This window comes from Schistocerca serialis, chromosome 4, assembly GCF_023864345.2.
Source record: "Schistocerca serialis cubense isolate TAMUIC-IGC-003099 chromosome 4, iqSchSeri2.2, whole genome shotgun sequence".
In the NCBI taxonomy this organism is placed as follows: Eukaryota; Metazoa; Arthropoda; class Insecta; order Orthoptera; family Acrididae; genus Schistocerca; species Schistocerca serialis.
In genome coordinates, this window is record NC_064641.1 from 106,526,290 (window position 1) to 106,543,957 (window position 17,668).

A 17,668-nucleotide genomic window follows, 5' to 3' on the forward strand; every position below is an offset into this window, starting at 1 on the left:
CTGGTGAATTGCAGTATTGGTTTCTTCTTGGGAAATTAGTAGAGTGATATCTTCATTTGGGAGCAACATTTCAACAAGTTTTTTTTATTTGTATTTGCTGCTGAAGTCTATCAGTCTATCCCTTCCTCTAGTCAAGTTGTGCCACAAATTTCTTTTCTCCCAAATCTTGTTCAGTAGCTCTTCATGAGGTGTCTAGTTTACCCTCAGAACTCTTCTGTAACACAACTTTTCAGAAACTTCTGTTCTCCTCTCACCTGTACTGTTCCTGTTTATTGTCTGCACTTCAGTTCCATGAAGGACTGACATCTAGGCAAATACTTTCTCAAAAAGAATTCCTAATACTTAAATTTTATTAGATGTTAAAATATTTTTGTTTTTCAGAAACACTTTTCTCATTATTGCCGGTCTGCATTTTATGTCCTCCTCTGTCCATTGTCAGTTACTGTGCTACCCAAATGCCAAAATTATTTCATAAACAAATTTTCAGAGAACACCTGATTAATTCCACTATACTCTATTAGTTTTTTTTACTTTCAGTGATGTTGATCTTGTAATATGTTTTTCAAGACGTTTTCCATTCCATTCAGCTGCTCTTCTGTGTACAGATTGAATAACATGGGGGCTGGGGTTGCAGCCCTGTGTCCTTGCAATCTGAACTATCTACAAGTTGTAGATAAAATTTCACTCCATTTCATTTTCTTGTACATCTCATTAATTCACTATTATAATTATAAACAATGAAATATTGAAATTAAAAGAATTTCATAGTTACTGCAGGATATGTGAAATTAAGAACGTTTGTAAACCAATAAACTCATTATTTTGAATGAGTATAGATCAATGTTGCAGTAAAAGTTTATTAGCTGGATTGAAAGTTGTTAGAACACGTGGTACTAAGATAATTAAAGACTAAATTTCTTCTGCAAAATGGAAAATTCTTTAGTGAAACTAACTACACCATAGGAATAGGCAAAACATACTTTACTGTCTGAATAATAAGATTGTGGGAAAGATTGTCTCTGAAGTAATTTTCATATTTACCAGGTCTGAAATTGAATTGGAATAAAGTGGACCAAGTGTTTGCTCTGAGAGATAGAAAAACAAATGAAGGTATTCCACTTTGCTATGTTTTAACCATTGTATGTTATACAATGTAGATACCTCTTTTAGGGGGACATAATTTGACTCAACAGGCTAGTGACTATGTTAATGTCCAAAGTACTTCTTAATTGATGCTAGCAGTTAAGTTTTCTGTGACTTTAGTTAGGGACATATAGTCACAAAGTCTGCCGATTGATGTTGTTTATGGTGTGTTCTAAGTATAATTATAAAAGTAGAAATACTTGTAATGCTAAACCCTGTGATAATAAATAAAGTACATCAAAATCATAATGTACATAAATAATGTAATTTAGAATAGTTGAGAACATTTGTAAATACTTTATACTGACTTTATGGATTACATTTGTTTCTTGGTAGATTTCATATCTCTTAATTCAGATTTCATTTCTTATGATATAACATGGATAGATAAAAAATCTACTCACCAAGTGGCAGCAGGAGAAAACATACGATATGGAAATCTCCAAGCTTTCGGAGCTAGTGGCTCCTCCTTCTGGCGGAACAGTCGACAGGAAAGGAAGAGGGATGAAGGGAAAGGACTGACGAGGTTTAGGGAATGTGGAGAGTTATGGAAAAGTTGCCCAGAACCCTGGTTCACTGGACAGGATGAGAATGAAAGGCTGATTGTTGGTGCTTGCACCAGATGAGATTTGAAAACCTGAGAATTTAAATGTGGAAAATTGGGTAATAAGGAATACATAATTTACTTTTAAAAAAATTATGTAAGAGGCAGTAAGAGCAGAAAGCTAAGTGTGTTATGTGTGGTACACAGGTGAGAGGGGCAGGAAAAAACTGACAGGTCAGAAAATAAAATGTATTGTAAGGAGTGAAGAAGAGGAATACTTACTGAAAAGAAATGCTGGAACCACAGAAAGTAATGTAAATTTAGGCCATGAGGGTGGCGAGAATTCAGTACTCATTGTGATGCCATTTTCTGCCTGCTGAGTTGGAGAAACTGGTGACAGGCGAGAGAACCTAGTTGTCATGTGTAGTGAAACAGGCACAGAGGTCACGAGTGTCATGTTGTGGATCGTGCTCTGCAACAGGACATTGTGTATTACTGGGATACACAATCTGTCTGGGCCTACTCATCCTAACTGAAAACTTGGTAGTTGTCACACCAATGCAGAAGACCAAATAGTATGTACTTAACGGCTGGTACATAACAGGTTGTTTCTCATGTGGCTGTCCCTTTGATAATACATGTTTTGCCAGTTACAGAGCTGGTATAGGTGGTAGGACAGTGTGTCGGGCAAGTCTCCAACAGTTATGGTCACAGGGCTTGTATTCATAGGCTAGGGAAATGGGAGCAGAGGGAGAGTAGGATCTGACAAGTGTATTGTGGAGATAGTTGTAGGGGAAGGGTGCTGGTGATGAGAAACTATTCTAGGTGTGGCGAGCAAAATCGGGCAGAATGGACTTCATTTCAGAACACAATTTTAGGAAGTTGTGGCCTTGTCAAAGTAGTTGGTTAATACATTCCAGACCTGGAAATCACTGTGTGAAAAGAGGTGTACTTCTGTGTTGTTTTTGGAGGAATCGACATTGGCTGTAACAGACTGGAGTGTCGGCTTTTGAACTAGGCTGGTGAGATAGTTACATACAGTGAAGGCTGAGGTGAGAATGGTGGTGTAATGCTGTTAAGAGTCTGCATCTGAACAAATACGTTTGCCCGGAATGCAAAGGCTGTGTGGGATGGTACATTTGATGTAAAAAGGGTGGCAACTGTCAAAATGTAAGTACTGTTGTTTGTTTGTAGGTCTAATGTGAACAGACGCGTGTAGCTGATGCTCATTGAGGATGAGATCAACATCAAAAAATGAGGCAAGAGATTTGGAATAGGACATATGAAATTTAATTGGGAGAAAGTATTTTGTAAAAATATTTCCATAGCCAAGATCACATAAATACTTGTTTTCGACAACTGAGTTAGACAGACTTTACTGTAAACTACTGGTCTTCAAGAATTATTGTGAGTTGTAACCTCATGCCAAGTTGTCATGTTAGTGGATCAAAAGTAGCTCATTATCCAAAGTTTTGTCAGAAATAAAACGTTTACAATCAAAAAGCACGTTATGCTCATGGCCTTGTCCATATAAGTAGCACTCACAGGTGATTTTGAAGTCTTAAAAAACACAGTATACAGTAAAGATATCAATATAATAGAAGGAAACATTCCACGTGGGAAAAATTATATATAAAAACAAAGATGAGGTGACTTACCGAACGAAAGCGCTGGCAGGTCGATAGGCACACAAACAAACACAAACATACACACAAAATTCAAGCTTTCGCAACAAACTGTTGCCTCATCAGGAAAGAGGGAAGGAGAGGGGAAGACGAAAGGAAGTGGGTTTTAAGGGAGAGGGTAAGGAGTCATTCCAATCCCGGGAGCGGAAGGACTTACCTTTGGGGGAAAAAAGGACAGGTATACACTCGCACACACGCACATATCCATCCACACATACAGACACAAGCAGACATATGTCTGCTTGTGTCTGTATGTGCGTGTGTGCGAGTGTATACCTGTCCTTGTCTGCTTGTGTCTGTATGTGTGGATGGATATGTGCGTGTGTGCGAGTGTATACCTGTCCTTTTTTCCCCCCAAAGGTAAGTCCTTCCGCTCCCGGGATTGGAATGACTCCTTACCCTCTCCCTTAAAACCCACTTCCTTTCGTCTTCCCCTCTCCTTCCCTCTTTCCTGATGAGGCAACAGTTTGTTGCAAAAGCTTGAATTTTGTGTGTATGTTTGTGTTTGTTTGTGTGTCTATCGACCTGCCAGCACTTTCGTTCGGTAAGTCACCTCATCTTTGTTTATATATAACAGTATACAGTAAAATGTACAATAGCTTGACACATTCTATTAATTGAAAAATCACCTTTAGATGTTACAAATCACAATGAACATGTTTTGCAACAATAATTCTTGAAGATTACAGCAAAGCCTGCTGAAACCGGTTGTCAAAAATAAAGTAGTTATGCAATCTTGGCCATAGGAAGTTTTTTACAGAGTAAAACAGATTGGTCTTTCTCAGTTCTCAGCATAGAAATTTTAAGCAAGAATGTATTTAGATTCCAAAAAATTCAACAGGACAGCCCCGCCATGAGTGCATTACGAAGATATCGTCACTGTATCTAAACCAATCCAGTGGCTGAAGGCTTGTAGGCCCCAGGAAAGTCCCATCCAAGCAACCCATGAAAATATTGGCATAGGAAGGAGCAATCCTGGTTTGTATGTCTGCCTCTCTGAGGTAAAATAGTTGTTCGTAAGTATATAGTTGGTTAAAGTGAGTAGGAAGGATGTTGTAGATTTGGAACAATGTGGGTGGAGGTTGAGGTAATGTACCAGCTGTTACTTAAACACAGTTCAGCTTTCTACATTAGTATGATTACCACCAAGTTATTGGTTAAGATGAATGGGCATAGACAGATGATGTATATTGGTAATATACACTATCCTGGTGCAGAGCACATGCCACAATATGACAGTTGTGACCTTAGTACCTGTTTAACCAGACATGCAATCTGGATTCTCTCTCCTGATTTCAGTTGCTAGGACTGTACAGGTGGAGACAGGCATTACAAATTGTGCTTGGCTTTCGCCGCCCATCTAGCCTGTCTGTGGTCTCAGCATTTATTTTCAGTAATTATTCCTGTCATTCACTCCCTTTTATTTATACAGGTTGTACATAAAGTCAGAGAAGATGTTCAATTATTTATCACACAATAACTAAACATTGTGCAGATGTCATGCATATTGCATATTGAAGAGAAACTCTGATTTTCTTTTTACAAAGATTTGATATGCAAACCATGAGTGACCTGGCGGATGTCAATATGGTACCAATAATTAAATTCTTGCTATACCCATCCCAGCATGGCATCGTCAACTGTAGCAGTTGCTTCCTGTATTCTCTCCCGGAGCTCTGCTGCATCACGTGGTAGACGTGGTACATATACCAGATGTTTAATGTGTCCCCACAAAAAAGAGTCACATGGAGTGAAATCTGGTGATTGGGGAGGCCATTTCATGAAACAGCTTACTCTGCACCTGAACTCGCCATGTTTGCGACTAGCACTGACTGTCGGTAAATTACCAAACTATGCTGTGGCGGTATATAGGAAAAAAAACAACTTTCAGGGTTTCTCTTCAAAGTGACGTACGTATGTATGGTAGCTGTACAATGTCTGGTTCTTGTGCAATAAATAACTGAAAGTGTTTCTGAACTTTATGTACACCCTGTATATGTCTTTCGTTTTCCGACCTGTCTGTTCCTCCCCCACCCCTTCCTCCTCCTGTGTACTATGTATAATGCACTTAGCTTGCCACAGTTTTGACTCTTGTACTTTTTTTTTTATCTGGTCCAGTAAGTCTCCCCCGACTCAGGGTTCTAGGTGACTTTTCTGGAACTCTACCCATTCCCCTAAACCTTGCCAATCCTTCTTTACCTCTCTTCCTTTCCATTCAACCGTTCTGTCAGGAAGAACAGCCACTGGCTCCGAAAGCTTGACTCTTTCCATATCTTTTTTTGTGTGTCTTCTCCTGCCACTGCTTGGCGAATAGAATTTTTTATCTACCCATATTATATTTTCAAACATTGATTAGCTTCTTTGATAGATTTCATTCCTTGTTATTATTGTGTAGTGGACTACTTCCTTCAACAAAATTAATCTTATCTTCATCTTGTTCTTCTTCTTTTTCTTCTTCTTCCACTTGTCAACATGTCCCCACATAACACTCGGTGGAAAACTTCTTTCTCTTCTGAACCTCAAATACTCTAAACCCTGTGACCACATCCGTATCATATCCAAGAGTAATGAGAAGCCTGCAAATTTGTTTACAATCTGCTTTAAGTTACGATGGACGCTGTGGTAGTTTCACGTAAAGTTTGATAATCTGCTCCTTGGTCTCTTCGGAATGGGTGATTAAAGTTCCACATATTTGTGTGATTGTTTGGGCTGTCAGCGAAATACCAATCTGAGAAAAATTTGAGCCCCGCTTGTGAGCGTCCAGGTAATAAATTATGTGGGACACCCTTCTCCAAGTAATTTTCACTGAGTGAGAGTGAGTTTTGTTGGATCCAATAGTCTGTTATTAACAGTGGAACAAAACAAGAACTATAACTGGAAATATCAGTCATGAAATTATGGATAGAAATTCTTGGTTTAATTTTCACAGACCTAACAGGGGGGAGTAGTTGTGAACTGTTGCAGTTTAGAATTTTGTGCATGTGTGTAAAGTGTTGAAAAATCAGCTTTTGTAATAGATGTCTGGAACAGAATTGTAAACTTTGGCTTGCTATGAGTCATGTGTCAGGCCATTTTGTTTGTTTTTAGTGAAATAGAAGTTGCGTATCAAAGTGAAATAATCCCATTTCCAAAATTTTGAGCATGTAAAATGTACCCAGAGATTTCGAAAACCTTTTGTAAATAGTGAAATTGAAAGTCTCATCTGAAACCTGTGTGAATTTTAATGGGATAATCTGCAATAGATAACATAGTCTTTTATGTGCAGCATGTGTCTTTGTATGCAGTATTTCTAGTGTGTCTTCCTGCAGCTAATAATTTTGACTGGATGCTCTGTTGCACACTAATACATGCCTTTTTGTGTATTTACATGCTTTTGTATTCAGCTTTTGTTTAACTTATGTAATGCCAACTTTCCAAAAAGTTTGGTGCTTCAGGTGTTTAACAATGGGTACAGTGAGTCTCGAGAGTTAAAGAGTAGTTATTGAAATAGACTATCAGTAAGGGGCGTTGTGGTAACAGGTGTTCGTTGTAACAGTGTGTTCTGGAGAGACAATCATTATTTTATTCATAAATCTAAATTGTATGACTGATTTGAATGTTGTAGGTGAAGAAAACTCGTCGGGCTCCGACACGGATCATCATTACGAGTTGCTGGATGACATTGTGGCCAAAAATAATCTCAATAATAATGAGATTCCATTTGATGATTTTGATTCATTTGATTCAGATGAATCTGATGATACCTACATCAGGTCATTGGAAAAGGCAAGTTATTTGGGAAAATATGTTATATCCATAACTTTTTGTGTGTTTTAGTGACATTAAATTTTCACTGTGTTTTTTTTTTTGGTGTTTGAAAATCACATGTTTCAAATTTTTTCTGGGCGCTTTATATATAAAGAATTTTGATGAGATGTAAAACTTTAGGTAGTGGTTGTCCATGACTATATTATTATTATTATTATTATTATTATTATTATTGTTGTTGTTGTTATTGTTATCACCATTATTTCATTTAACGGCACACTGGAACAAGGAGAGCAATTGTCAAACTGTTTGAAGTTGCTTGTCAAGTAAAAGTTAGTTTGTTTCAAGTGAACTATAGAATAAAAAAATTCTTTGTTGAGATTGTGTCTCTTATGTGTTTAAAATTGTGCATAAAATATTCTTTGTAGTCATTCCACATCTTGCTAGAGTAAAAAGTTAAGCTTTCAGCAATTGTCTCCATCTTCCACATCAATAACAACTGAGTGTTTTCATACAGGCAGAGTTCATATCGATGTTTACAATGTTAGTTTCACTTGCTGGGAGATTAAAAACTCAGCAATTTATTTGCAGATTAAATGTTGAAAGCCTGCTTCCACATACCACTGAGATTATATTCACTGGCCAAATTTAAATTACTGATTTTCTGATCAGTACAATTTATTTTATAGCGGAGACTCGGTGCATTGATGCAAAGGACAACAATTATTTTTCAACATTATTTTATGTTTAGTCACAACACTGTGCTTGGAAAACACTGAATTTTCTAAATTATTGTTTTTAATGCCCCCTTAGTGTTGTGCACTACATTGAGAAACTGTGGGTTCCCTGAACTGTACCTGTACAGTTGCTTCCTCACTGGTGTGATATTGTAAATTCCAGAGATTCTGAGGCAAATTCTTTCCTTAACAGGGCATTTCTCTTACATTCCTTGACAGTCAGAAAGCAGCACTTATGCATCATCTACCCAGAACACTACTTATGTGCTAGGTATATCACCACAAATGAAGGCATGCAATAAGCAGATTGTCTTATGATTGTTAAACATCTTCACATTTTCGTTTCTTAGAGAGTGCTAGCACTCTGTCCCCATAGCCATTCTTTCAGAAAACATTTTTCAGTTGTTTTGCCAAGTGTTCCTTGTCAAGAACAGTTGTTAGCCCTTTGTACCTCTTCTGGCACGGTTGGTCAAAGCTCTGTGTGCTGAGATATATGTCAGAATGCATTGGCTTGCAAAAATTTGCCGAGTTGTTTACTTTGCAGCAGGCACCACTGTCATCACATTCATCGAAACAATCTGTGACAGTATAACGACAGTTTCTTCTGTGGAAGACGACGAATGTTGGTGTTGAAACTGTGTGTGTGTGTGTGTGTGTGTGTGTGTGTGTGTGTGTGTGTGTGTGAGAGAGAGAGATAGAGAGAGAGAGAGAGAGAGAGAGAGAGAGAGAGAGAGAACCATTTGCACGTAACTAAGAATTCTGTGTTAATGCAGATTGAGACAAATGGTATCCACCGCCGATTACCAGCTCCTCCTCCGCAGCAAAATGTCTATGGCATCACAAAAATAGCTGAGGCTGCTGGAAAGAAAATGCTTAAACTTCGGAAGAGCTTTGGAAGGATGAAATCAGCAAAGAGGAGTACTGCTCAGCTTTCACCCAGTGGTGAGTGAGAAGAAATTTCTAAGATAAAAATATTCTCATATTTTATTTTAGAATATCGTAGAAATTAATCCTTGAAGTGAAGTGTTTTCTGTAAGCAGTACTCTCTAAACAGGTACTTGTATATTTGAGAAACCTAAATTCTGATCTAAATTAATTGACATTTAGGACACACAAGAAAACTGTCATTGCTATTGGCAACTTTAAAGGAAACTGAAGTTTGCAGGCCATACTTTATTCAGCTGAAAATAATAATCCTGCTGAGCCTTTACGCATATGAATGCATCCCGTTTGCAAATGAGAATGTCTTAAACAGATCAAGGGACGTACAAGAAAATTAACATGTCCATAACTGCAAACTAGAAACATCGGTAATGTCCACATGTCTCAATCTGGAACAGTTTGATGTCAGAAAAATGTTTCACAGGTCACAGTTAAATTATTCAGTAGGCAACCTATTGATGTAAAACAGCAGCAACATAAGAATTCTTTTAAACACATCCTTAAGTCATTTCTGATGGAGCAATGCTTTTGCTCAGTAAAATAATTTGTGTATTATGAAATGCAGTTTTAGTAAGTTGGATTTGTAGTTATGTATAATTTTTACTATTTAAATTGTATTGTTTGTTATTCACAATTTATGATAGCAATCTGTAAACTGAAATGTGTGTATAATATAAACCTTCACATTTTTATTGACTTCTCATCTTTGGTGTGTGATTAACAGGTCCTGAGCTTTTTGTTCTAAATAACCAGGCATCATTTGCTTCAAACTTTTTGTTTTATTTTCTTTTGGCACAAGACGCACTTAACTAAAACTTCTCCCGAACAGCCCATGAAGGCCCAACGGTACTGACTGGCCCCCGTGTCATCCTCAGTTCATAGGTGACAAGACACACTTAGTCCACAGAAAAAAAAAGAGTCAGATACGCTGTGACGGGTGGACTCCCCTACCTGCTTACACCACCTGGAAAGTAAAGTGAAGCACCCAGGAAGGGAGGAGGAAACAAAATGAAACTTGGAGTGTCAAGAGTGAGTGTGTGCATGACGTGGTTTGTTATGACAGCATCAAGTCAAATTTACCAAGAAGTTGGTAGTATGAGTCAACTTACAGTATGCTGTTGTATCAGCTCTTGCTTGGATACCTAACTGATTCTGTTGGGCAGAGTGTTGTAAACACATTGTGTCCTCTCCTGAGGTAAGCTAACCCACAACTGCTGCAGCTCATCTCCGATATCCCAGGTAGTGCCACTAGGATGGAGTTGACATCAGAGCAGGTCCTACATTTTATGGGAGGCGTGTCTGAGGATCTTCCTGGCCAAAGGAGTACCTTGACATTTTGCAGGCACTTCAGAGACGTGCGTAAACTATGTGGATGAGCACTGTCCCATTTAAAACTGTCACTGTAATACAGTCGCACGGGTGGCAAGACATGAGGACGTGGGACATCCATGATGTACTGTCATTCTGTCAGAGTTCCCGTTAATCACCACCGGCAGTGATCTGAAGTCGTAGCTGGTCGCTCCCCACAACGTGATGTCAGGAGCGACACTGCCGAGCCTCTCTGGAACTCCCCCCAGGTGACTGTCCTAATCGCTGGCAGGGGTCGTGCAGAACCACAATTTGTGGCCAAACACTGTGCGACACCGTTTGTCGGCAGTCCACGCTTCCTGCTACAGCACCACTACAGATGCGGCCACTTGTCATGTTTGTGGCAGCCTGTCCGTGGGACATAATTCCCTGGTACGCCTAGTGGTGCTGGACAACACAGAATGTTGTGGGGAGTACCCTACCTGTTTGCAGGTGGCAGGTGCAGATGCGGAGGTTTTATGCGTGCACGGTGCACTGTACTGCTATCCTCCCTCGCAGTTGTCTGACGGTGTCGACCGGAACCTTGACGTCAACTGCACCTGTTTTCACGTTCTTGTGCAATTGAACATCAATCCGCTATGACATCCGAACACCACACAAATATGGATATTGCACAATTTGACCAGTCGGTCAAATGGAGACCCAAAATGAGATCCTTTCAAACTGTCAGTTGCCGATATTGCTGGCTCACAAGAGTATGCGACCTCTTTGTGTGATCAGTCTGTGTCTGATGCTGTTCGAGCCCCTTGTATACTATAGGCGGTGTGGTAACTGTAGTAGCAACATAAACATGAACAGTACTAATGCATTGTAATGGCCACACTACCTGTCACAAGGAATTGCAGCTCTGATCATTTACATACCCACCAATCGTGTGTGTGTGTGTGTGTGTGTGTGTGTGTGTGTGTGTGTGTGTGTGTGTGTGTCTGAAGTTACATTGATATCTGACCCTGTTTTTTGAGTACATTACTTTTACAGTGGGGCTTAGCAGGAAAAAAAGGAAAATAATATCCAGAATGAGATTTTCACTCTGCAGCGGAGTGTGCGCTGATATGAAACTTCCTGGCAGATTAAAACTGTGTGCCCGACCGAGACTCGAACTCGGGACCTTTGCCTTTCACGGGCAAGTGCTCTACCAACTGAGCTACCGAAGCACGACTCACGCCCGATACTCACAGCTTTACTTCTGCCAGTACCTCGTCTCCTACCTTCCAAACTTTACAGAAGCTCTCCTGCGAACCTTGCAGAACTAGCACTCCTGAAAGAAAGGATATAGCGGAGACATGGCTTAGCCACAGCCTGGGGGATGTTTCCAGAATGAGATTTTCACTCTGCAGCGGAGTGTGTGCTGATATGAAACTTCCTGGCAGATTAAAACTGTGTGCCCGACCGAGACTCGAACTCGGGACCTTTGCCTTTCGCGGGCAAGTGTTCTACCAACTGAGGAGAGCTTCTGTAAAGTTTGGAAGGTAGGAGACGAGGTACTGGCAGAAGTAAAGCTGTGAGTACCGGGCGTGAGTCGTGCTTCGGTAGCTCAGTTGGTAGAGCACTTGCCCACAAAAGGCAAAGGTCCCGAGTTCGAGTCTCGGTCGGGCACACAGTTTTAATCTGCCAGGAAGTTTCGAAAATAATATCTATTTTACTACGTGTGCACTACATGTAAGCGTCAACACGAAAAGCAAAACTGAAATTACTTTCCACACTGATTAAAAGCGTTACTAGATGGTCACCAAGTAATCCCATTTCAGACTGGATGAAATGCAGACTGGATAAAATGCAGGGTGCAAGTGTTACATGGGGTAAAATAGATACTCTTTTTTTTTTCTGTTCTTGATCTGATGATGGCCAATGGTGGCTGATAGCAATTAAAGATAAATAACATTTCATTTAATTATGTTGGACCAAATATTAAGTATGCAGTTAGAAAGGAATTTGTTTTCACCACAATGAAATGTAATTTTTTCCAAAAATGAAGAAAAAAAATAGCAATTTTTTATAGCTGTCACAGAAAATGCGAAAAAATGAAACATAAACAAACAAACACTACTCAGCCTAACAGAGATTAAACAAACACACTGGGTGGGTAAAGTCTGTCTTTTGTAGATCATCGGTCAGTGTGTCAGGCTAGTCGGTAAACCCAGATTTGGTTCCCAGTACTGCCAGGGGTTTTTCCTAAGTGGAAGGACTGGAATGAGGTGCACTCAGCCTTGTGGTGCCATTTGAGGAGCTACAAGTGAGAAGTAGTTATTACATGTCCAAGAAAGCTAACAGTGGGTGGGACAGCGGCATTCTGACACCACACCACCCCCACTTTCTGTATCCAGTGATGCCACCAGTAGAGGGCAACATGGCAGTCATCAGTCTGTCTCAGCTGGCCTATCAGTCCTCCCCCCTCCCCCACTCTGCTCCTCCACCCCCACTCTGCTCCTCCACCCCCACTCTGCTCCTCCACCCCCACTCTGCTCCTCCACCCCCACACCTGATGTAGTAACCAAAACAATGAAATAATAAAGAATACTGTCCCTGCCATTATTGATAGTATTCCTGTAACAATATTAGAAATAGTTTAACTTATGACATGTTCATGTGAGACAGGCACTTTTCCTGATGATGTGATGTGCTGAAAACCTCGTAAGGTGAATACAGTTCATAAAGAGGTGGGGAATGGTACTGTAACCAACTAAAGTCCTATTACAATAACACCTTCCATTTCAAAAATATTTGAGAAGATTAAGCATGAAAAACTTGTTTATTACATAGCATTTAATGTTAAGTGTTCCACAGTCAAAATTAAGAGTTGAAGAACAACAACAACAACAACAACAACAACAAAAACAAAAACAGTCATTATGTGAATTTGACAGTAAAGAGGAAAGAACATGAATATTTATTGTCTTTTTAAAAGTATTTGAAGTAGTGGATCATGAAATTCTAATAAAGATTGAAAGTGTATCAGTTGAATCAGATTCCTTGAATGGATTAGAGGGTGATACTAATGAAGATGCAATGAGATGAAATGATATGGCAAAACCAGTCAGAACGAATGTTTCATGACTGTTGAAACTCAGTGTCCTGCCTCTTTCTAGGAATTATCTTAAATATCAGGCTATCTGAGTATATCTCCAAGACATACTCAATAAACTTCCATTGTCAGTTGTATTTTCACATAAGATTTCCTAACTTCATAAACTTAGGTTCTTCCACGAGGTACTTCATTGGTCATTGATGTGTATTTCTTGTGGCAGAGTAAGCTGAGGTCCTCCAACTCTGTTCCCCCCAGGGTTGCTACCAGTTCCATGTCAGATACTGAGTCTGAGGATGTAAAGCATGTTAAGTTTTCCCCTTTCTGCCCAGGCGGCCAGACACCTCTGGCAACCCCTGCATCCACTGTCGCCATTCCTCTGGTTGAACCCTTGCCAGCCGCCACCACTGCCTCACCTCCACAACCACCGGAGCCTCGTCTACAGCGAGAGGCTCCTCAACCGGACTCGGGCAGTCGGGGACCTCCGAGGAGTCACAAGTACTGGTCACTGCGAAAGTTCCGCAGAACTACATCGGTTGTTTCGGCGTCCCAGGCCTCGGTTGCCACTTCAATTGCCAATTCTCGAAAGACGAGTTCCACTTTTTACCTGGCCACAGGAGGAGAAGCTTCTAAAGACGATGACAGCAGGTGAGTCTTATATCCATATTAACACTGTCAGTCATCCTATAGCTTCTCACTGCACCATAGTATTAACACAAGAAGTGAAATGTGGTATGGTAGGTATGTGTGTACAATGTCATTTCATTGGCATTTAAATTTTTTTATTTGTTGTGTCTTCATGATCATAATAGTGTCTTTCAAGTTAGTCTTTCTATTGCTTTGACTAAAAGCTGTAGAAAAGTTGCGTAGCATTCACTTCACAGCACGCAACAATTACATTTTTGCCTTTTCAATTATGCAGTGAGTGTGGGAAAGATTGTGAGTACGTGAAATAAGGTTATTACTCATAAAGAAATGAATTTCTACTAATCTTCACTTTATGAATGTTTCCATTTTGAGAACTCATTCTCATTTCAGGTGCTAGTTCAGATTACTTTTTTCTATATGATTGTGTTCGAAATTTATTTGCTGACTGTCAGTTATTAGACATTAGCTGTATAAGGATATATATATAATGTCTATTAGTAGCATGTGAAAATTTGTGTCTATCCGGGACCCAAACTCGGATCTCCCACTTATTGTGAATGGTGAATCGGTGCACACTCGCCAGACCAAGTCGAACCTCCATATGTCATGCTGCCTGCATACGTATGCTATAGTTCAATATATTCATCACCTAATGCTCACCAAGAGTATTAACTGGATTCTCAAGGAAGGGAGAACAGAGCTGTGAGGAATCGAGACTGATGCTGCCTGGGTAGTACTTGTAAACCTAATAATGCTTGTGTCAAAGAATCTGCAGTCAGTAAATAAATTTTTATTTTGTACAGCTGTGGATCATCAATGAGATATGTTCTTTTGGACTTGCAAATGAATATGATCACATAGTTGTTTTAAACAGTGAAAGCTCTGTTGTTTGCTTTATAGTTAAAAAGGAAGCAAAATGTAAAATGCAGCATCCCACTTGGGAATAATAAACAACTATATCATCATATAAAAACATGAATAAGCACAAGCACCTGAAAATTAGAATAAATTCTCTAATTTCATGCTGCATATCCAATAATAATAATAATAAAAACAACATCATAAAAAGATTGGCAGCATTTTATTATGAAAAATAACCCTATAAAAATCACTGTTTCAAAATACATTATTACGAGGGTTGAATGAGAAGTATTGCCTCCACCTTCATTCATTGGGTTTTGATGGGAACACAGAAATAATCCTCAGAATGTGATCTTTAATTACCAATATTCGCTTTTCCACATAATCACCAGCCAATTGGATACATTTCTGCCAACGATGAACAAGTTTTCTGAAGCCGTCATGAAAGAAGTCTACACTCTTATTTCCACAACCTCAGTCCTACAGTCTTCATCAGAAGCATAATGATGTCCTGTGATTGAATGGAGAAAGGCATCATCTTCAATCTCATAACACGAGAGGAGTTCCTGAGAAATTTCAAGTTTGTGCGCCTTCATTTGAGGAGTCAGCATCCAGGGTACCCACCGTGCACAGATCTCCCAATAGCCAGCAAAGCAATAATCTGACTCACACATTCTTGTGAAATGCCGATTGTGGTTGGAGTTTCTCTCTGAGTGATACGACGATCATCCTGAATCAATCTTTCAACATTTTGCTTGTGAAACTCGGTGGTTGCTGTCACAGGACGTCCAACTCTTTGTTTGTCATGCAGGTCAGATGTTCCCACCTCAACATCTTTAAACTTACTCACCCAATGACACAAAGTACTCACATCCACACAATCACCATTGTATTGTTTGTATTGTATTGAACTGGAGACGTAGAAATGACTGAGAGGCTTTGTCCCCACTGTAGCCTTCAGTGGTACACAACCCCACAATAGGCTACAGCAGTCCATTCACCCCACCACTGCCCCACACCGAACCCAGTGTTATTGTGAAATTTGGTCCCCAATGGATCCTCCCAGGAATGTCTCACACCAGATGAGTGTAACCCCAATGTTTGCGTCGTAGAGTAATCATCGTGTACACGTATGTGGAGAAAGTGTTTGCACAGCAATCGCCGAGGTAGTGTAACTGAGGCAAAAGCACAGCAATTGCCAACATAGTGTAACTGAGCCGAAATAAGGGGAACCAGCCTGCATGCGCCAAGGCTGATGGAAAACTGCCTTAAAAACTATCCACAGAGTGGCCAGTATGCTGGTCCTCGACACTAATCTGACTGATGGATTTGTGCCAAGGTCCAGCACGCCTTCCTGCCCGGAAAGCAGTGCGTTAGACAGCACGGCTAACTGAGTGGGGACAATCACCATAAACTGCTTTCATTCTCTGATGAATCTCCTTTGGGGTGACACCTTCTGCTGTCAAGAATTCAATGACTGCGTTCCTTGACTGCACATTGCTTAAATCTCATTGACCGACCGTCTGCACAGGGTTCCATACTTTACACTGTAACAACACAACCATTCAATGCTAAGGCTTCCTGCCAACTGGAGCTCTAGAGAAGAGGCTACGGAACAAGCCAGTACCTGCCGCATACCAATGCTGCCAACTGTTGAAGAGTTACGAAGGTGGAGGCATTACTTATCAGTTAACCCTCGTATATTCAAAAAAAATTATTTTTCACATTATTTTATTGCATGTTATTGTTTTAACTGGAACATTGATGTGGATTGTTTTGACTGTTATATTGTACATGCTATTGTACAGTACGAAGGTGGAGGCATTACTTATCAGTTAACCCTCGTATATTCAAAAAAAATTATTTTTCACATTATTTTATTGCATGTTATTGTTTTAACTGGAACATTGATGTGGATTGTTTTGACTGTTATATTGTACATGCTGTGGACTGTCCATTGCTGCTGTTACAGTGAGTGACCATTTGGAAAATGTGTTCAATTATCCACTCCCTCGACAGCAACTTGCTCTTTTCAATGGGTGGTGTGGCTTTAAACCCCCCCCCCCTCCCCCTCCCCCAACTTCCTACTACATTTTCATCATCAGTTTTCTGATTGGTTTGATGTGGCACACTTTGGTGTCCTTTGCTGTGCCAGTCTCTTCATCTGAAAGCAGCAGTTACAACTGACATCCTCAATTATTTGTTCAATATTTTCCAGTCACTGCCCTCCCTGTGATTTTTGCTCTATAAGGCTCAGTCCAGCACTGAGGAAGTTATTACCTAATGTCAGAACTCATGACCATACATTCTGTTCTTAATTCCAATTAGCATTTCCACAATATTCCTTGACGACTCTTGGAGAACCTCCTAATTTCTTACCTTCTCAGTCCACGTAATTTTCAGCACTCTTCTGTAACACCAAACCACGAATTCTCCGGTTCTCTTCTTTACTGAATTTTTCATAGTCCACGATTCACTACCATATGATGCTGTACTCCAAACATACATGCTTAGAAAATTTTTCCTCAACTTACAGCCAATTTTTAATATAATAAGTTTCTTTTAGCAAGAAATGCTCTCTTTGCTTCTGCTTTTCTGCATTTCACGTTATGCTTGACAGTCACTAGCTACTTCTGCTGCTCTCCAGTACCTTCTGCTACTTTTACTCTCATCATATTCTGTGCTCGGTTGACTGTTCATTCTGTTAGACAGGTCCTGTAATTCTCCTTCCCTTTCACAGGTGACAGCAATGTCATCAGCGGTTCTTACTGTTGATGACCGTTCTTTTGTTTCTTGGTTGTTTCTTCTGTGTACTGTGAAGGATTCCTCCAATAAGTTTTGTGTATTATTTTGTGAAATGGATGTTACAGTAGAGGGGAGGAAGATTACAGTTTAACATCCCATGGATGATTCCACTGTGCGAGAGTTAAGACAGAGTAGCAGTGTATTTTGTACTCGGCTTCTCCTCTGT

At 39.9% G+C, this 17,668-nt stretch overlaps 1 protein-coding gene and 2 non-coding genes across 3 annotated transcripts in view; 2 read left to right on the plus strand and 1 right to left on the minus strand.

The window, feature by feature from the left end:
- LOC126473664 (serine-rich adhesin for platelets-like) overlaps positions 1-17,668 on the plus strand; it is a 186,887-nt gene that overhangs the window by 91,868 nt on the left and 77,351 nt on the right. The window contains exons 10-12 of the mRNA XM_050100896.1: positions 6,977-7,137; positions 8,630-8,798; positions 13,521-13,836. Of these exons, the coding sequence (XP_049956853.1) occupies positions 6,977-7,137; positions 8,630-8,798; positions 13,521-13,836 (646 nt within the window). The remainder of the gene's footprint in view (positions 1-6,976; positions 7,138-8,629; positions 8,799-13,520; positions 13,837-17,668) is intronic.
- On the minus strand, positions 11,247-11,321 carry Trnas-uga (transfer RNA serine (anticodon UGA)). The gene has a single exon. It is a non-coding gene; the product is annotated as a tRNA-Ser (tRNA).
- Positions 11,689-11,763, plus strand: Trnal-caa (transfer RNA leucine (anticodon CAA)). The gene has a single exon. It is a non-coding gene; the product is annotated as a tRNA-Leu (tRNA).